The sequence below is a fragment of the Gossypium hirsutum genome, chromosome A11 (assembly GCF_007990345.1).
Source record: "Gossypium hirsutum isolate 1008001.06 chromosome A11, Gossypium_hirsutum_v2.1, whole genome shotgun sequence".
NCBI lineage: Eukaryota > Viridiplantae > Streptophyta > Magnoliopsida > Malvales > Malvaceae > Gossypium > Gossypium hirsutum.
In genome coordinates, this window is record NC_053434.1 from 21,829,606 (window position 1) to 21,849,050 (window position 19,445).

General features: G+C 35.6%; 1 protein-coding gene across 1 annotated transcript; it reads left to right on the forward strand.

Annotated features, from left to right (window-relative positions):
- Positions 1 to 1,420: 1,420 nt before the first annotated feature.
- On the forward strand, positions 1,421 to 2,723 carry LOC107911008 (probable carboxylesterase 17). Its single transcript, XM_016838911.2, has one exon. It carries the CDS (start codon positions 1,567 to 1,569, stop codon positions 2,590 to 2,592), a length of 1,026 nt encoding a protein of 341 aa, XP_016694400.1. The 5' UTR covers positions 1,421 to 1,566; the 3' UTR covers positions 2,593 to 2,723.
- Positions 2,724 to 19,445: the final 16,722 nt, after the last annotated feature.

Consider the following 19,445-nt stretch of genomic DNA (forward strand, 5'->3'; position numbering starts at 1 on the left):
AAATACACAAACAAAACTTAAATACTGAAATTACCATATCTAGAAAGGACAAATTAGACACATACGGATTGATTGACGTAAATTGTAAATGATTGTGGAAAAAACCTTTGTACCATTTGGCTTAGTTGACAAGGTTTGAATGATAATAATAATTTTGAGAATCAGTTCTTGAACTTTCTTCTCATGTTTATCTACTCACCACACCTTACAGGACATCAATTGTCTCGTACGTATATGAGTATTTCTCTATTATAAGTAACTTTGGATTAGGATTCATATCTGCATATAAATTTTGAACAAAGATACGGATGTTTGATTAAAATTGAATTAATTGATCAAATCGATTTAATTCAGTTAATTGGTTGGTGGTTGAATTTAGTTTGATCGGAGATATATTAATGTTTTCTTAAAATTTCAGTTATCGGTTAATTTGATTCGAAGTCAAATAATTAACCGAATTATCCGAAATAAATAATATATATTATATATCATATATTTTTTTATATTAACAATGTATTTTTTGAACTATTATTTTTATATTAATTGAAATAAATAATATATCTTTTTAAACTATTAAAAAATAATTAACATTAGTAATGTATTTTTTTATATGTTTTATACTTATTTTAACTAAAAGACAAAAATATATAAATTTCAGTTAATTGAAATATTTCAATTCCATTAATGTATGTAAAAAAAATTTATATTCGGTAACCATTAAAGAGTTTTACATTTTGGATAATTCGACTAATAGTAATTTAGTTTGGTTCGACTCTTTGAACACCCCTAAACACAAATACGAACATACATGATTTATTGGATAAAAAATATATATATTCAATATGTTTAGAAAATTATTTTAAGTTATATATCAATGCCTACAATACATCTTAATTTGTTTAGATACGGGTACAACACGGACATTTGCAGAAGGAAAAGAAAATACGAAGAATAAAGCCACATCGATGGGTCAAAAAGCTAAGGATTGGGTAAATATTTGAAGAATAAAGTTGATGAGGCCATTTGCGCATGAACCTTACGTTATATAATGTGTGACATTAAGTTAAAGAAATAAGAACTTCTTGGGAAAAAAAGATTGAGAATCTCTTTGTGATGGTATACTATTAGTTCAATCCCCACTTGTCTTACTCTCATCGAAATGGGAAGGAAGCTTCCTTTACAACTTGAAAAGTTGGCTGTTTCTCGGAATTAGTGTAAGTGTGAAATATGAGGATGTATTTGATATAATTATATTTTAATTTTTAAATATTTTTAAATATTTAGAGAAAATTTTTAAAATTATATTTTGATATTCAATATTGTCTTGTTTAAAATCTTCAAGTTTTTCTATATACTTAGAAAAAAATTTGAAAGATTATATTCTCGTGTCAGTGTCTAAGAACGTTTAAAAATAAATGTATTCAAGATGAATATTTGAAGAAAAATGAAAATCTGGAAATTCTAACCTTTGCATTCTCTATATAAGGGTCCATCAATGTATTCACAAATCCAACCATTACCTCATAAGTCAAATTCTACTTTTTATCTTGCGTGAGAACAAAAAGAATGGAAGCTATTTCCTTTAATCCAAGGATCAATGTTCAGGTAAACCAGAAGAGCCATGGTGTTCTAGTTGAAGAGATTGAAGGGCTAATCCGAGTTCACAAAAACGGATACGTCGAGAGACCACCAATCATCCCTATTGTCCCCTGCACAGCCACCGGTGGTGTTACAGCTAAGGACATCGTCATCGATAAATTCACCGGCTTATGGACTCGTATCTATGTCCCAAACTACTCTAACAAGATGCCTTTGCTTATTTACTTCCATGGTGGCGGATTCTGTGTTGGATCAGCTGCTTGGAGCTGCTACCATGAGTTCTTATCCGGTCTTGCTTCAAAATCAGGGTGCATTATCTTCTCTGTAAACTACCGGTTAGCTCCTGAAAACAGGCTTCCAGCAGGTTACGACGACGGTATCGAAACCCTTATGTGGGTTAAGCAACAAGCTCTAAGTGGATCTAATGAACACAAATGGTGGTTAAGTCAATGTGATTTGTCTAGTTTGTTCCTAGCAGGTGATAGTGCTGGTGCTAATATAGCTTACATTGTGACCACCAGATTAGGCTCCCCCGGCGGCACATCACCCAGCTCCGGAATGAAGCCATTGGTTGTCAAGGGCTCGATCTTGATTCAACCCTTTTTCGGAGGTGAGTCAAGGACCGCAACCGAACTGCACGCCACCCCACAAGTTAACTCGGCACTCACTTTACCCGCATCAGATGCATATTGGAGACTATCATTGCCTTTCGGTTCGAACCGTGACCATCCCTGGTGCAACCCTTTAGCCAATAGTACACCCAAGTTAAGGGAACTGAGACTTGCACCCACGATGGTGTGTGTATCGGAGATGGATATATTGAAAGATAGAAACATGGGGTTCTGCAATGCATTGAGCAGTGCCGGTAAAAGGGTTGAAACAAAGATTTACAAAGGAGTTGGGCATGCATTTCAAATTCTTCATAATTCTCCATCTTCCCACATTCGAACTCAAGAAATGATTTCAGATATTAAGACGTTCATCAACCAGTAACTGATTATTATGATATATGTATATGTATCATGTAAATTTTAGATGTCAAAGTCTATTTAATTGAAACATATTTTAATTGATAAATTGAATTAATTCATATAGTTTTAAATCTCTTTTGCTCGGCAGTTTTAGATGCATATATGATTATGATGCTTAGGTAGGAAAAACAGAATACACTCAATCAATGATACCATATTAAACATCTAAACTAAAACCAATTTCCCTTTGGATTCTAACCCACCCCCAGTTATGAGTTTTTTGTTTTCATTTTCCTCCAAACTCACTACTGGCAGAATTCCAGTGAGCTACGTTTATTTCAATCAACACTCGTTTTCAACTGATGCTTAAGTGGTGCAGTGAATATTCATGGGACCTCTCCTTCACTTTTTTAAACAATTTATATTTTTAATAAAAAAAACCGAAATCAATATCACTGTCTTATAATTTGTTTTTAGCATAAATATATTTTTAGTCTTTTTACTATTATTTTATTATTTAATACAAATACGTTTTATCTTTCATTTTATATACACTCATCTTAATTTAATTTCTCTCATTTTCTACTTTTATTTCATTGTTATCCCATCACTATAATAACATGTTTTCAATGAGATTGTAAGTGGTAATCTTTAGGCAGGAAAATGAAGCTTATCTACAGACTTTTCCAAAGAAAATTTGGAGGAGAAATACCACCATATTGACTCTTTAAAAGGGAAGGGAACATACTCCAGTACTACTACATTTTAAAGGAAGATTTTGGGTACTTGAATGTGCTTCTTGATAAATGTCAAAACATCACTTTTCGCTAATTATAATAATTAAAATACACAAATTGATGCTTATTAATTTTTTTGGTTTTGACTAAAATTATGACTTTTCACTAATCTGAATTCCAATTCACATGGTCCATGAATTATAGAGGGATCTTAGACCAACCCAAAGTTCTCCCCAAAAATAAAAGAGTCTTTGTTCCAACAGTAGTTGACAAAACGTTCACGGCTTTCTCCAAGTAAATATGCTCTTTTTCTGGTAGTCTTTACGAGACAACTATAAACCACTAAATCTAGAATATTACAGGCACCAACTAGACATGGATGATTTAGTAAGTTGGGATATTTGTATGATTTGATGCATGTAAATTCGGATAGTGCAAATTTTGGTTATGTTTTAATCAATGCTATTGGATTGAGATAGTTGGTTTTGATTAAAATGGTATATTTTAATAAAATAAGTCGGTTGATTATCGGTAGGTGAAATTCCAATGAATATATTATATTTTTAATATTATCAAATATTTATTTTATATTATATTTTAATTTAAGACGCGATTTAACGGGTAAATTACCAATAAAAGCTCTTTTTTTTTTTAAATTTACCGAAATGGGCCAGGTCAGAAATTATTTATCGGAATGGGCCAGTTTTTACAAAACGCGTCCACGTCAGCGCGTTGTCAGGGGAAAAAGCAGGAAAACGCTTCCTCAAGGAAGCGCTTTGCCTACGTGGACAGAAAACACTTCCTTGAGGGCACGCTTTCTGTCCACGTAGGCAAAGTGCTTCCTTGAGGAAGCGTTTTCCCCGTGTTTTTATTAGGGTTTTCTGTAATTAGAGTTAGGGTTTTAGGAATTTTGGATTTTTAAATTTTAGGGTTTTAAGGAAAAAAATAAATAAATTAGGGTTTAGTGTTTGTTAATTAAATTAATTACTAATTTTAAAAAATTAGATTATAGTTTAGTGTTTATGGTTTTTAAGGAAAAAATCAAATAAATTAGGGTTTAAGGTTACTTGAGTAAATTAATTATAAATTTTAAAAAAATTAGATTAGGATTTTAGGGTTTAGGGTTTTAGGGTATTTAAGAAAAAATCAAATAAATTAGGGTTTAAGGTTTAGGGTAACTCAATTAAATTATTTGTTAATCTAAAAAAGCTTCTACGTGGACGCTCTTTTGCTACAATAGTCTCTGAAAAAATAAATTTGAGAAGACGTGTCTGTGCAAATAGTGTCAAAAACGCTTCAAGCATGATGCATTGTCAGCAAAAGTACTGAAAGAAGCTCCCACGTGGATGCTCTTTTGCTACAGTAGTATCTGAAAAAATAAATTTGAGAAGACATGTCTGTGCAAATAGTGCAAAAAACGCTTCAAGCAGGATGCATTGTCAGCAAAAGTACTGAAAGAAGCTTCCACGTGGACGCTCTTTTGCTACAGTAGTCTTTGAAAAAATAATTTTGAGAAGACGAGTCTGTACAAATAGTGGTAAAAACGCTTCAAGCAGGATGCATTTTCAGCAAAATTACTGGAAGAGGCTCCCACGTGGATGCTCTTTTGTTACAGTGGTCTCTGAAAAATAATTTTAAGAAGACGTGTTTGCATAAATAGTGTCAAAAACGCTTCAAGCAGGATGCATTTTCAGCAAAAGTACTGAAAGAAGCTCCCACGTGGACGCTATTTTGCTACCATGGTTTTTGAACTAACTTGGGCTATAAATGAGCCAAATTTTGTTCTCAGGTTGCATAACTTACAGCAAAAAAAAAATAGAGAGGCTAAGAAGGATAAAAATTAAAGATGAGTGAACGCATTAATACTGTTATTTACTATGATGGTGAGGTTCGTCACACTGAGAATGGTGTTTTTTTTTCGGAAAATACAATACGACTGGTTTTTAACCAGAATATAGATTTGACAGAACATCGTAAAAGGATTAGGCGTAAAATATTCGGAATGACGCCAATGAAAGTGTTGTCTATTAGGTATCGATTTTGTGCTTCTATTGATCCAGTAACATATGACTCGTTTGATATCAAAGGTGCTCGTAGCTTGGAGGCAATGGTGCAGACTCATCTTGCTAGTGGAGCACCATATATTGAGTTATATGTACAATTTGCATCGCCAAATGATACATTTGCGGCTGCCGTTCGAGAGGAATACACGACCCCTGCCCGACACTCCGTTACATAACACGGAACCGTCGGTTTTTGGTAGCGGTATGGAATACATAACCCCTGCACGACACGCTGTTAGTGGATGGGACATGCACCTAGGTGGGTCGATGTTTGATGCTGGAAATATGTATTGGGGAACGACATCAACTTATAGTGCTTGGCAATCTACATCCAATTGGGGACGAAATGAAACGCCCAGAAGAAGGGATGATGTACTCCCCATGACGTCCACCGGTGAGGGGACCTCATACGTCGCAGATGATGGTGGGTTAGATGATGAGTCCGATGTGGATCCACCTCGAGAGCCCGGCCGCGATGGTACATAAGTTGGATTATTTTCTGAACCGGATCCTATTCCAACTGAACCTGAAGATGTTGAAGGGGATTCAGATGAAGAAGAAGATCCACGATTCAGGGTATACTCGCTTCCAGCCCACATGCATAATGTTGATCTATCTACAGATGATGCATTGGAGTTTCCAGATCTACCACACAGAACGCGTGATCATACAAGTTCGTTATTGGATTCGAGTGAATTTGAAGTTGGTATGGAGTTTTCCAATAAGGATAGTTTTCTTGGTGCATTGAAACAACATAGCATCAATAACGGTGTTAACTACCACGTGGTTAAATCTAAATCCGATAAGTTTGAGGCGAAGTGTGCAGTGTAAGATGGAAGTTGTTCATGGAAAATCTACGCCTTGTTAAGGAAAAGGACAGGGTTGTGGGAGATAAAAAAGTATAAAGGTCCACATACATGTGCTGCAGGTACAGTATTTAAGGTTTTTGAATAATACTGTTATTATGTAATGTTACATTATTTAACGTACTTCGTTGACATGTATTTCACAAGATCATCCCAAGATGGATTTAGCTATGTTAGCTAGCTTAATACTACCTACGGTGAAGGCAGATCTTAGAACTTCAGTGCCAGTCTTAATTGCCAATATTCGTAACCAAATGGGGTACATGCCCTCTTATCGTAAGGCTTGAATAGCTAAGCAGAAGGCTTCAGAGAAGATGCATAGTGGGTGGGACGCTTCATATAATGAAATATGGCAGTGGTGTCAAATGCTAGAGAGATATGTCCCAGGTTGCATAACAGACCTTCAAATAGGACCTGCATACTACAACGACTGATTGCTCCGTGGATGCCAAGTATTTAGGCGTCTCTTTTGGAGCTTTAAGCAATGCCGAGACGCATTTGCATATTGTAAGCCATTGGTACAAATTGACGATACCTTTATGTACGGTAGATATACCCATCGACTATTGCTAGCAGTCGCACAGGATGGTAGTGGAAGAATCCTTCCAATTGCGTTTGCAATAACACCGGGGGAGTCAACTGATGACTGGGATTTCTTTCTTTCTAGGTTAAGGATGCATGTTTGCCCCCAACCTGATATGTGTGTTATATTGGATCGAGGCACCGGGATACTAGCTGCAATTGAGCGGTAAGGAAGCCTATGGCATTGTATACACCATCGGTATTGCCTAAGGCACATTGCTTCCAACTACTACAGGTAATATCCATCTAAAAGTGAACGACGGCAAGTGGCCAACATGGGTATTTAACTTTATCTCTATTAATATAATTTCGTTTGGAATATTGAATTTATTTTAAATAGAAAAGTGGTATGTAATTTTCGCTATCAACTTATATTGGCAAGGTATGAGATAAGTAAGGACCGTTTTCATGAGATGTTGGCAGTTTTTCATTCAGTTAACGAAGAGGGCCATGACTACCTATGTAATATACCTTTCGAACAGTGGACACAAGCATATGACGGCGGCTTACGATATGGTCACATGACCTCAAACCTGGCTGAATGTATAAATTCTATTCTGAAAGGAACACGTCATTTACTGATAACATCAGTTGTACGAGAGACATATTTTCGTTTAACGGCACTATTTCTGAAATGAGCAGCGAGTTATGCAGGCCAAATGCAGGGAGGCCATGTATGGTGCACAAAGGTATTGCAAGAAATTAACAAAGCGAAGGTACGGGCGAACACTATGCATACAGTGTGTCACGATCGAGATAACTTATGGTTTCGTGTGACAGAGTTTAACAAACCGCACCAAGGTATTACTGGCGGGCAATATCGTGTGCACTTAAGAAATAGGACTTGCGATTGTGGGAGGTTTGACGCACTTCGTTATCCATGCGCTCATGTAATTGCAGCTTGTCAAAATCTTCGTCTGGATCCCATGAGCTATGTCGACGACTGTACAAATTGGAATACATGTACAACGTGTGGAGACACATATTCCCACCGGTCCCAAATGAGCGTAAGTGGCCCTCTGTATCACTTGCTCTGTTTAAGCTGTTACCGGATAGAGAGTTGCGGCGTAAACCAAAGGGTCGACCTTGCTCGACTAGAATACGCAACAATATGGATATCCGAGAAACAACCAATCAACAGAAGTTATGTGGATGGTGTAGGAACCCAGGCCATACAAGTAGATCATGTCCAAATCGCAATAGTTGATAGTTGTTGTAATTGTCAATATGTTGTATTATTTATATTTTATTACATGAAATAATATAAAAATATTCAAAATATTGCTTTATTTAAAATAATTTTCATTTTATTAAAAATATAAAAGTAAATTATAATTACTTTATTTAAAACAACCTTTTATATTATCACATGAAATAATATAAATGTATTCAAAATGTTGCCTTATTTAAAATAATTTTCATTTTATTAAAAATATAAAAGTAAATTACAATTACTTTATTTAAAACAACCTTTTATCTAATTACATGAAATAATATAAAAATATTCAAAATGTTGCCTTATTTAAAATAATTTCCATTTTATTAAAAATATAAAAGTAAATTACAATTACTTTATTTAAAACAATCTTTTATCTAATTACATGAAATAATATAAAAAGATTCAAAATGTTTGTACAAATATATTAAAATAAAAATCAATGTCCGTGCCGGTTGGATTCAGTGCCACATGGAGGTCGTCGATGGTTACGCGTTGGATTCCTCCTTTGTCTAGCTTCCGGCGAGGGTTGTGCTTGCTCCGGCGAGGATTCTGGTTGTGGGTGTTGGGAGGATGACCCGCCTTGATAGAATAGTGACTGTGGAGGTGTTTGCATCATTAATAGCGGAGGTGTTTGAAACCCATAAGGTGATGGGGATTGGTAAAAAGAAGAGCTCCCCGACGGCCCCTCCTGCGATCCCTCGTGCGACGGCTGCCTATAGATCAGCGGTCTACTTGGAGTAATCAAAAATGGAGATGAACCGAGCCATGCATTCCAACCTGCCATAGGACTAGAAAAAGGAAACATATCAGGGCTAGGATACATAAAAGGGCTAGGATACGTACCTGGCATCATCTGAAGAGGCTGTACTGTGGGTGTCGACGGTTGAACTATTGGGCCCGGTGACTGTGTAGGTCCTGTTGCTGGGTCGGGTGATTGTGTGGGTGTTGTTGATGGGCCTGCGTCGTCGTCCCTTCTTCTAGGATTTAAAGGGCCACGTTGTTCCCTTTGGAAACGCAATTGCCGCTGTCTCTCCTCTTCTGACAGTAAATATGGCTTGCCATGGATCCTAAACCATGGCATGTATTCCGGCACGCACGCTAACTCTAGAACGATGATCGGTTCCCGAGTAGGTATATAATCATACCGATCTTCCCACATTTGGATATAGTGTGACCAGAATCTCGGCCAATCAGTATGCAATTACCGTAAGTCGATTTTGTGATGATCATCCAACACCTCAGGTGCCATAGGAATCGGTTGTCGGAATCCAAATTTTCGTAATACTTTGTCTGATTGGTGTATCTCCACAATAGCAAAGTTGACCAATAGGACCTTCACGTGCCAAGCGTTCAGATTTTGCAAGTATTCATCCGGAATTACTGCCCGAATTGCCGGATCCTCGTATGGTGTCCATTGAAACTATATAAAACTGATGGAAATATTAGTTAAATAAAAAATACTAAATACAAATCCACTATTTTATTATGTATGTATATATATATTTTTAATACTTACTTGTGCTTTCGACCGTTGCTCTAATAGAAGCCGTATATCTTCAAGACAGGTAGGTAATCGAGCATAACTTGCCGAATGGTTCCACCTAATTAAATAAATTTTTAGCATACGATTATATTTTAAATCTACGTAATAATTGTAAAATCTAATATAAAATTTACCTCGTTATGAGTGGGAATGTATATGGGTGGTCCACTCGAGGACGTAAAAATAGAAAGCGAAACCGTGCCCATGATTGCAGTAGTGATAGGCAACCTCCGATTTTCACTTTATTCGGTCGCGTAGCCCCGCACATCTCCCGGTACAGTGTTGCCAACACGGCAGACCCCTAACTAAATTCACCAGCTGCTCTAAAATCAACTAGTTTCAGTAGCCATCTCAGATGTACAAGGTTTTGTGACAAGTCCGGCATCAGATAACCTCTAATTATCTAAAGAATGTATGCTCGAGCATATCAAATTTTTTCTAGTTCGGTAGAATCATCATCCGGCTCTGGCAATGTGTCTCGTAACCAGCCCATCTCGATCCGACCTCCGTTAATATTATCCGGATTAGCACCTAAAAGCTCGTAGCATACTACTCCCCAATCAGCAGAATGAACGGACCCAGTGACTGCGTCCCCGTCCACCGGCAATCCTAATTGCAAATGCACGTCTTCCAAAGTGATAGTGCACTCTCCACATGGAAGATGAAATGTGTGCGTCTCGGGTCTCCACCTTTCTATCAACGCATTAATAAGTTTCGGGTCCAACTTGCACCCTCGGCCTATCATCGCCACGTGCCAAAAACCCGCTTCTTGTAGGTAATCCTCTATCAACGGTGATGGAGGACCAGTCATGTTACGGATATAGTATTGCAATATCCGATCTATAGACTTTTATAAGAAATAATAAAATAAAATTATTTAGATTTGCATAAATGACAGAAATCTTAAATAATATTTAAATATTAAATTTAACACTTACCGTTTGCATTTGTTCGATGAATATGTGTTTATCATCGAAGCGAATTAATTCTTCGGCCATCTCTAACACGACCAAATTTTTTTATTTTAAAAAATAAATTTAGAAAAAATAAAATTAGAGCTTTTTTGAAAAAATTAACAAGAGTTTTGAGAGGAATTTGAGAGAAATTTGAGAAATTTGAGAGAAATTTGAGAGAATATTGAAAAATTGAAGATTGAAAGGATTTAAGTGTGAAAAAAATGAAAGGGGTGGGGGGTTTTATAGTTTTTTTTGGACCGTTAGGGGGGTTACCAACGGTCAAAAAAGTAGCCGTTGCTACTGTTCAAACATGGGGAAAACGCTTCCTCAAGGAAGCGCTTTGCCTACATGGACAGAAAGCGCGCCTTTAAGGAAGCGTTTTCTGTCCACGTAGGCAAAGCGCTTCCTTGAGGAAGAGTTTTCTTGCTTTTTCCCCTGACAACGCGCTGACGTGGACGCGTTTTGTAAAAACTGGCCCATTCCGATAAATAATTTCTAACCTGGCCCATTTCGGTAAATTTAAAAAAAAAGGGCTTTTATTGGTAATTTGCCCCGATTCAACTCTACTATTTTTTTAAGTAGAATATTTTATAAAATGTTTGTGATTAAAAAGAACTTTTTCACCTAAAAGAAACTGAGAGACGAAAAACTATGAACTCAAAAGAAGAAAACCCTAGGGATACCTCGACCCTATCCCTGGAATAAGAAGCTAAACTGAAACAGAGCAAGAAAAATGTGAAACACGGTTTGAACCAGGAAGATTGTGTCGTATAAGGACATGCTTGTTGGTGGAGATTTTGGTAACTATGAACAGTGGCTGAATGAAGAGGAAACAGCTGCTAAAGAAATAGATCCTGAAGGGATGGAAACAGAATCGGGGGGAGAACATCAACTCAAACGGGGATATCTCAGTCTTCCTTACTCAAAAGGAACGTATGAAAATCCATAGGAGATGGGAAACGTCACTAATTTTTCCAAGTGCTTGGGAGGACGATTGGCTTCCAACTTTGGAAACCATCTGGGTCAATAGAAATTTTGGACCTAGGCCTCAAATATTTCCTTGTGAAATTTCTATGCAATGAAGACTATGATACTGCTATGAAAGGAGGTCCCTGGTTCATCAATGGGAATTTCCTCAGCATGAGAAAATGGCAACCGAACTTCAGGGCTTCAGAACTAAATTTTAACTCTGTAGCAGTTTGGATTAGGCTTCCTGAACTACAAATTGAATAGTATGAACTAGTTAATCTAGCAAGAACTGGTACAAGTCTAGGAAGGTTGTTACGAATTGATAATGCCGCAAGCAATGAAAGAAGAGGAAAGTTTGCAAGACTGTGTTCAAATCAATATCGAGGAACCCCTTAAACAGTTCATCTCGGTTGAAGGGAAAAGACAACAAATCCTTTATGAAGGAATAAAGAAACTTTGCTTTCAATGTGGGAGAATGGGACATCAAAGGGATGTTTGCCCTGAGATAATCATAAGTAACATTTATGATATCATTTCCAAATAATCCAAGAATAGAGAAACAAAGAAGCAGAGAAAAGACAAGAAAATTTCACTGAATATTCAATAACAAAAAACATGCCTTCTTTCTTCCCTCTATTATGTTATAACGAAGAAGTTGGATTGCCACGTGGACCTTAAAACAAAAACGATTACCAATGAAACAAAACACAGCATTTAAGATAAATCAAAACGATTCGTTTCACTAAAACTTTTTTTCTCAAAATGTTGTGTTTAAACATGAAAACATAAAAACAGAATAACATAATTTTAAATCTTTATTGGCACTCTTAACAATACTCCCCCATCAAAAATCCTTGTCCTCAAGGATCAAAAGAGGGATAGAGCTGCTGGAAGCCAGAGAAAACCTCCCATGTTTCATCCTTCGAGAAAGAATTAGCCCAAAACCTCCCATGTTTCATCCTCTGAGAAAGAATTAGCCCACTCTACGCGAACCTCAGTGACTTCATTATGACATCTCTTATAAATATGTTTATCTAAAACCTCCCATGTTTCATCCTCTGGGAAAGAATTAGCCCACTCCACGTAAACCTCAGTCACTACATGATGACCTCTCTTTAAATACGCTTATCTAAAATTCGAGCTGGCTCTTTCAATAACATCTCTTTAGGACCAGTAAGTGGCAAAGTGGAAGCACTAGGTTGACTACCTACATGGTATTTGAGTTGGGAAACATGAAAAGTAGGGTGGATCTTGGAGCCCTCAGGTAGTTGTAAGGTGTATGCAATGGTTTCTGTTTTGGCTATGATAAAAAATGGGCCAAAGAACCGAGGAGAAAGCTTCTGATTTTTTCTTTCTCAATGAGTGTTTCTAGTAGGGCTGAAGTTTTAAATATGCCCAGTCACCCACTGAAAAACTTCTGTCACTTCATTTCTTATTTGCATAGTGCTTCATGCGATCTTGGGTACCCTTAAGATAGTACTTGAGTAGTTGTCGCACTACTTCACGATGTTGCAAACTCTTATCCACACTGTTAACTTTCGAAGAACCAATACAGTAGAGAAGGTGTTGAGGAGGTGGTTGATCATACAAGGCTTCATAAGGAGTAGTTTGAACGGGAAAGTGAAAGGTCAAATTATACCACCATTCTGCTAACGAGAGCCAAAGAACTCAATCTCATGTTTTTTCTCCATTCATACAACATAGGTATCCTTCTAGACAACGATTAAGCACTTCTGATTGACCGTCACTCTCAAGATGGTAAGTAGTCGGCAACTTGATTTTGGTTCCCAGCCTTAGAAACATTCTTTCCAGAAAGAGCTAGTAAAAACTTGATCTCTGTCAGATATGATGGCATCAAGTAAACCATGCAGCTTATAAACATTGTCCAAAAATGTTGTAGCCACTAAAATAGTTGTATGAGGGTGAGCTAGTGCGAGAAAATGGATGATCGACATCCACCGGAATAGTATATTTTCCCTTCAAAGAAGGAAGACCTTCTAAAAAATTCATGGTGATTTTAGACCAAGCCCTCGAGAGAAGAGGCGATGGTTGAAGAAGCTTGAGATGAGCTGCAGTATCATATTTACATCATTGACATACCATGCATTCCCACATCCATTGTTTAATATCCACCATCATACCCTTCCAATATAGTACACTAGCCATGCAATGCTTAGTGGCATTAGTGCCCGAGTGACCACCAGCAACCCCTTCATGAAAATAAGTAAATAACTCCCTTCTTAATGCTAAATCAGAACCAACAACGAGTTTCCCTTTTCATTTGAAGAACTAACCATCCCATGTGTATTTAAGGTGAGAAGAAGCTTGAAATTACAGGGATTCACAAAGCTTTTTTTAGCTTCAAATCCTGTTGCCAAGACTGTTGTACTTGACTCAAAAAATTAAAAACAATAGAGGTACTAAAATAAGTTGTAAAACGGCCCCCAACACTAGTACTACTAGAATTTGTGTCGATGCAAAAGACCTCATCGAAATTTGGCAAGGCAAGGATAGGTGCTGAAGTAAGGGCAGTTTTTAATGCTAAAAAAGCCTAGTCAGCTTAAGAAGACCAATGTCAATTCCCCTTTTTTAATAGCTCAGTCAAAGGTTGAGCTATTAAACCATACCCTTTGATAAATCGCTTATTGTATCCAGATAACCCCAAAAATCCTCACAATTCCTTCAAAGAGTGAGGGACCTTCCAAACCACAATGTTGTCAATCTTAGATTTATCCATACTGGCTTTCCTATGTGAAATGACATGGCCCAAATAATCAATTTGTGTAGCCCCAAAATGACATTTTCTTTTTTTATCATACAATTGTTGGAGCTTGCAAAAATGGTGAACACCTCTTTCAAATGATCAAGATGGTCTTGCCAAGACATCGAATAAACAGGGATGTCATAAAAAAAACTAACACAAAATTCCTTAACAAGGGCCTAAAATGGAGTTCATAAGTGCTTGAAAAGTGGAATGAGAATTAGTGAGCTTGAAAGGTATTACTAAGAATCCGTAGTGCGCTTTATGTGTCCAAAAAGGTGTCTTATGAATATCAAGTTCCCATATCCTGACATGTGGTAACCTAACTATAGATCCAATTTAGAAAACACCACATAACCTCCATGTACCATCTTTATTCTTCACCATAACTATGGGAGAAGAAAAATAGCTATTAATGTCCCGAATGACCCCAACTTGCAACATTTCATCCACCATTCATTCCATCTTTGTCTTTTGAATGGTAGGATATTAGTATGGTCTCAATTTTACCACAACAACTTCATCTTTTAAAGGAATTTTATTATATTGTAATCTATGTTGAGACCATTTTTAAATCGGGTTTTGGAAAATGGGAATCGACTTTAAAAAAATGAAAACGGGAGTCGCCACCAATCTTTTTAGGTGTGATTGGATCACCTTATAAAATGTCTTGTTTTAAAACATTAATTTTGGTCTACGAAAATCGAGAAAACGGATTCGGGAGTCGGTTACATACGAGGAAGTGTTAGCACCCTCGTAACGCCCAAAATTGGTACCTAATTGATTATCAAATGTCTTTAATGTTAGAAATTTAAAAATTTTAAGATGCAATCCTCTTTTAATATTTTTGATTTTGAAAATTAGGGTTCACTTGTATCAAATAAATCAAAATATTACATCCAATAAGTTAGGACATAATATTTTTAAGATATCTGACACTAAGTTAGCCTTGTTGGAAATCCCTATCTTGAAACAACGAAACGCCATATCCAGTAAGTTAGGACACAACGCCTTGAAGTTCCGGGACAGTTGCTTGCACTTAGAAAACCTTAAAAACTTAGAAGGGTGCTTGACTATTCGAATTCAACGAGAAAAGTTGCAACCCAATAAGTTAGGGCACTACTTTTCTCGAAATTTCCAAACACCAAGTATTGCCTTTATTTTTGAAAACTTTAAAGTCTCGTTTTTTAGATTGACGCATGAAGGAGCATATTAACATAACATACGGGATAACATGTTATAGTAATAGGTAAATAAAAGCACGATAGCATAAATATCATACATTAACTAACATGTACATATAAGAAACATGGCAAATTTTAAATAAGTAAAATATACATAAAACACGATATATATTTAAGAAGGATAGGTAAAAACACATAAACATGTAATTCATCGTATATTTAAATATATTGATAATAAAAATGATGCATGATATACAATTTGACACATATATATATATAAAAACAATAAAAATAATAATATGTCAAGCACTCAACATTTAATAAAATTATGAAACCAACATCTAATGTATTGACATAATATAAAGAAAGGTTCAATATATATATTAAAATGTAAAATAAAGTGAGCAATTATTAATAAAAAATACCTAAAATATAAATTAAAAATGTTTAAAATAAGTTATATATAATAATATAATATGAATAAAATATAAGGAAATATAATATAAAATAATAAAAATATAATAAGTAATTTGCATATAAAATATAGTAAAATAAATAGTATAAAAAACAAAATAAATAATATATAAAAATATAAGAAAGATAGATATTATAAGGAATATTAAATAATAAAATATAGTATGTAATAAAAAATTCATAAATAATTATAATGAAATATAATATGGTATACGTATATTATAAAATAAATAGGATATAAATAATTTTCATAAGAATTTTATAAAATAAATAATATACATATATAAAATATATAAATAAAGAAAAGGTGTAATATATATAAATGGAATATGAATACTATTATAAATAAGGATAATATATACTATTATTTATTGATAATTTTTTTTAAAATTTATTTGGTATTTACAAATTTAGTAAATAGTAATACAATTTTATAAAAATATATAAAGAAATATATAAAATATAAAATATAAAATAATATAATTTATAGATAAAATATATGATAAAATAATATATTGGATAATAACAATAATATATAACTAATATTTATAAAAATATATAAAGTATTTAAAGTAAATTAAAATATAAAAAGGATTAAAATTGAATTTAATTAGATAATCTAAGGTTAATCTGCAAAATAGTAAAAATTCTGGGCCTGGTTCCAAATGCGCGTTAAATTCAGAGGACTCATTGGGCAATTAGCCCTAATCCAAAAAACGACGTCGTTTCCCAAAATAAATTCTACTGGCCATTGGGATTAAATTGAATTAAATGTAAGAAGTTAGGGCCAAATTGAATAAACATAAAATGAAATTGTAAATATTAAAAAGGAGGAAGGATCAATTGGGCAATTTACCCAATTCACAAAAACACTCGGATCCTCCCCTAGTAATCGAGTCAACACGCGGATCCTCTCTGTTGAAACGATGCTGTTTTAGTGCTTATCAAGCTAAGCCAAAACGACACCATTTTCGTAGGACTATAAATGTTAAAACCTTAACCCAAAATTCATTTTAGTACCCCACTTTTAAAAAGAAAAACTTGAAAATTCTCTGAAAAGGAGAGAAGGGTAGTCCGACCTTCGGTCTCTGACTACAGTGCAGTGCCAGCACACGCGCCTCACGCGCCGTCGTACGCGGTGGTCTGAGGGTTTAAAAACCTTCGTCCTTCCACAGGTAACTCTTTTTCTTTTGAATGTTACTATTTTTTTTTAAAAAACAGTTTGTATATTCGTCTAAGAAAAGAGAAAAGAAACGAAATATGAGATAAAAAAATCACCTTCGTTTCTTGTGAAATATCTCTGATATATTATTGCAAAATATTTGATATACAATATCTTTGTGGTATTTTTCTTTCTGTATGTGTGTATCGTAAGTACCCTTTTTACAGATTTGAAGAAAGGCTTTATAGTCTTAGACTATTATGGTTTAGGAAAGAAATCAAAGATTTCTTTCCATGTTTTCCTTGGTTTTCTGTCGTTGTTTCCTTTTTTGTTCGCAGGTAATCCACGAGAATCTCACTTGATCATTGATGTCTGCGCGCTGATAGAGCCAACATCGGATTCTGGCGTGACTTGCTCGTCGATGGTGGCACAACATCTGATCACGACGTGCTTGGTGGCGACGATTGGGCCATTGAATTTGCGCGAGATGAAAGGTCGCGTCGCTTAGAGTGCCCGAAGCTTCCAGAATTTCATTGCGGCGCTGAGTTCTCAAGAAACCCTAGAGTTTCCTTGCATGTTCTTTTGCAGCTTTGAGCCTTTTGGGCCCCGTGTAAACCTGGGTCCAAGTGTTGGGTTATTTTTAAGGTATAAATGGGTCTAGTAAACTTAAGTGGTTTGGATTTCGACTTTAGCACTGTAAACGGATTGTTTATAAAATAGCTGGACTTTGTTATTTTTTATTTTTTATTTTAGTTTAAGGCCCCGGCGAATTTGGGCTATTACAACTGCCCCTCTTTGCTCATTGCTGTGTAACAGGAATCGAGCAAAGACTCATAGAAAGGCCAAATTTGCCTGGCCTTATCGGTTCATGGTTCTCGAGACTGTCATGTTGATATCTTCAATCTGCTCTCCGTCGAACAAAAATGCCAAATCAGCTTCTTCGATTTGTTTTCTAACAATACAGAAATGCCAAATCATCTTAGGTCTGCTTCAGCCAAATCAGCTATATCTTCGATTTGTTCCTTGTAAGCACAAGGATGCCAAACCATCTTGGATCTTGCTTCAGTATAAACATCTGAAGGCCAGATCTGCTATGTGTCTGCTCTCCGTCGAATATGGAGACGCCAAACTTCGATTTGTTCTCTGAGAATACAGAGATGCCAAATCATCTTAGATTTGCTTCACCGTAAGCACGTGAAAGCCAAATCAGCTATGTCTTCGATTTGTTCTTTGTAAGTACGAGGATGCCAAATCATCTTGGATCTTACTTCAGTATAAACATCTGAAGGCCAGATCTGCTATGTGTCTGCTCTCCGTCGAATATGGAGACGCCAAACTTCGATTTGTTCTCTGACAATACACAGATGCCAAATTATCTTAGATTTGCTTCATCGTAAGCACGTGAAAGCCAAATCAGCTATGATTTCGATTTGTTCCTTGTAAACACAAGGATGTCAAATCATCTTGGATCTGCTTCAGTCTAATCATCTGAAGGCCAGATCTGCTATGTGTCTGCTCTCCGTCGAATATGGAGACGCCAAACTTTGATTTGTTCTCTGACAATACAGAGATGCCAAATCATCTTAGATTTACTTCATCGTAAGCACGTGAAAGCCAAATTGGCTATGTCTTCGATTTGTTCCTTGTAAGCACAATGATGCCAAACCATCTTGGATCTTGCCTCAGCTAGATCTGCTATGCTGCGGCCTATTACCCTACTGCTTAAGGGATTAAGGCGCGTCGTTTTTGATAACCTGTAGAATGATTATGCCTGAGTATTAGGATGCCATGATCGAAGTGAGTCAAATGTTCCTAATTAAACATGTTATGATGCAAAATGTTGTGAACATGACCCCTATCTTAGACGTCACCACTCATTCCTTCATTTGTCTTTTGTTTTCTCAAAATATTATTCTTGCTCAGCCTGTAGGCCTGTACCCTTCCTCCAATGCTACGACCCACTGAGGATGTCTATAAGATAATCTTTCCTTAGAATTGAATCGTTGGTTTTGTCCATTTTCCTTTTAGACTGGAAGAAAGAAATTCCTTGAGTTCCTTCATCCCTTACTTATGTGAATTTCTCGAACAATTGTCCTGTTTTAGTTTATTGTATTATCTAGAAATTCCAGAGTAATGCGCAAAACTTTGTTTGTGAACATATTTAGTTCATCTATCATTGTTTCAATGCAACATACTTAAAGAATAATGGAAGATAAATAAATCTCTAAGAATAATTGGATTTGAATGAATTATCAAAAAAAGATACAAAGGAAATTAATCTGAAAGCCTATCTTTGAGAAGAAGAAAAAAATCTAAAGATAGCAAACAGACCAAAAATTAGATGCCCTAGATATCGCCG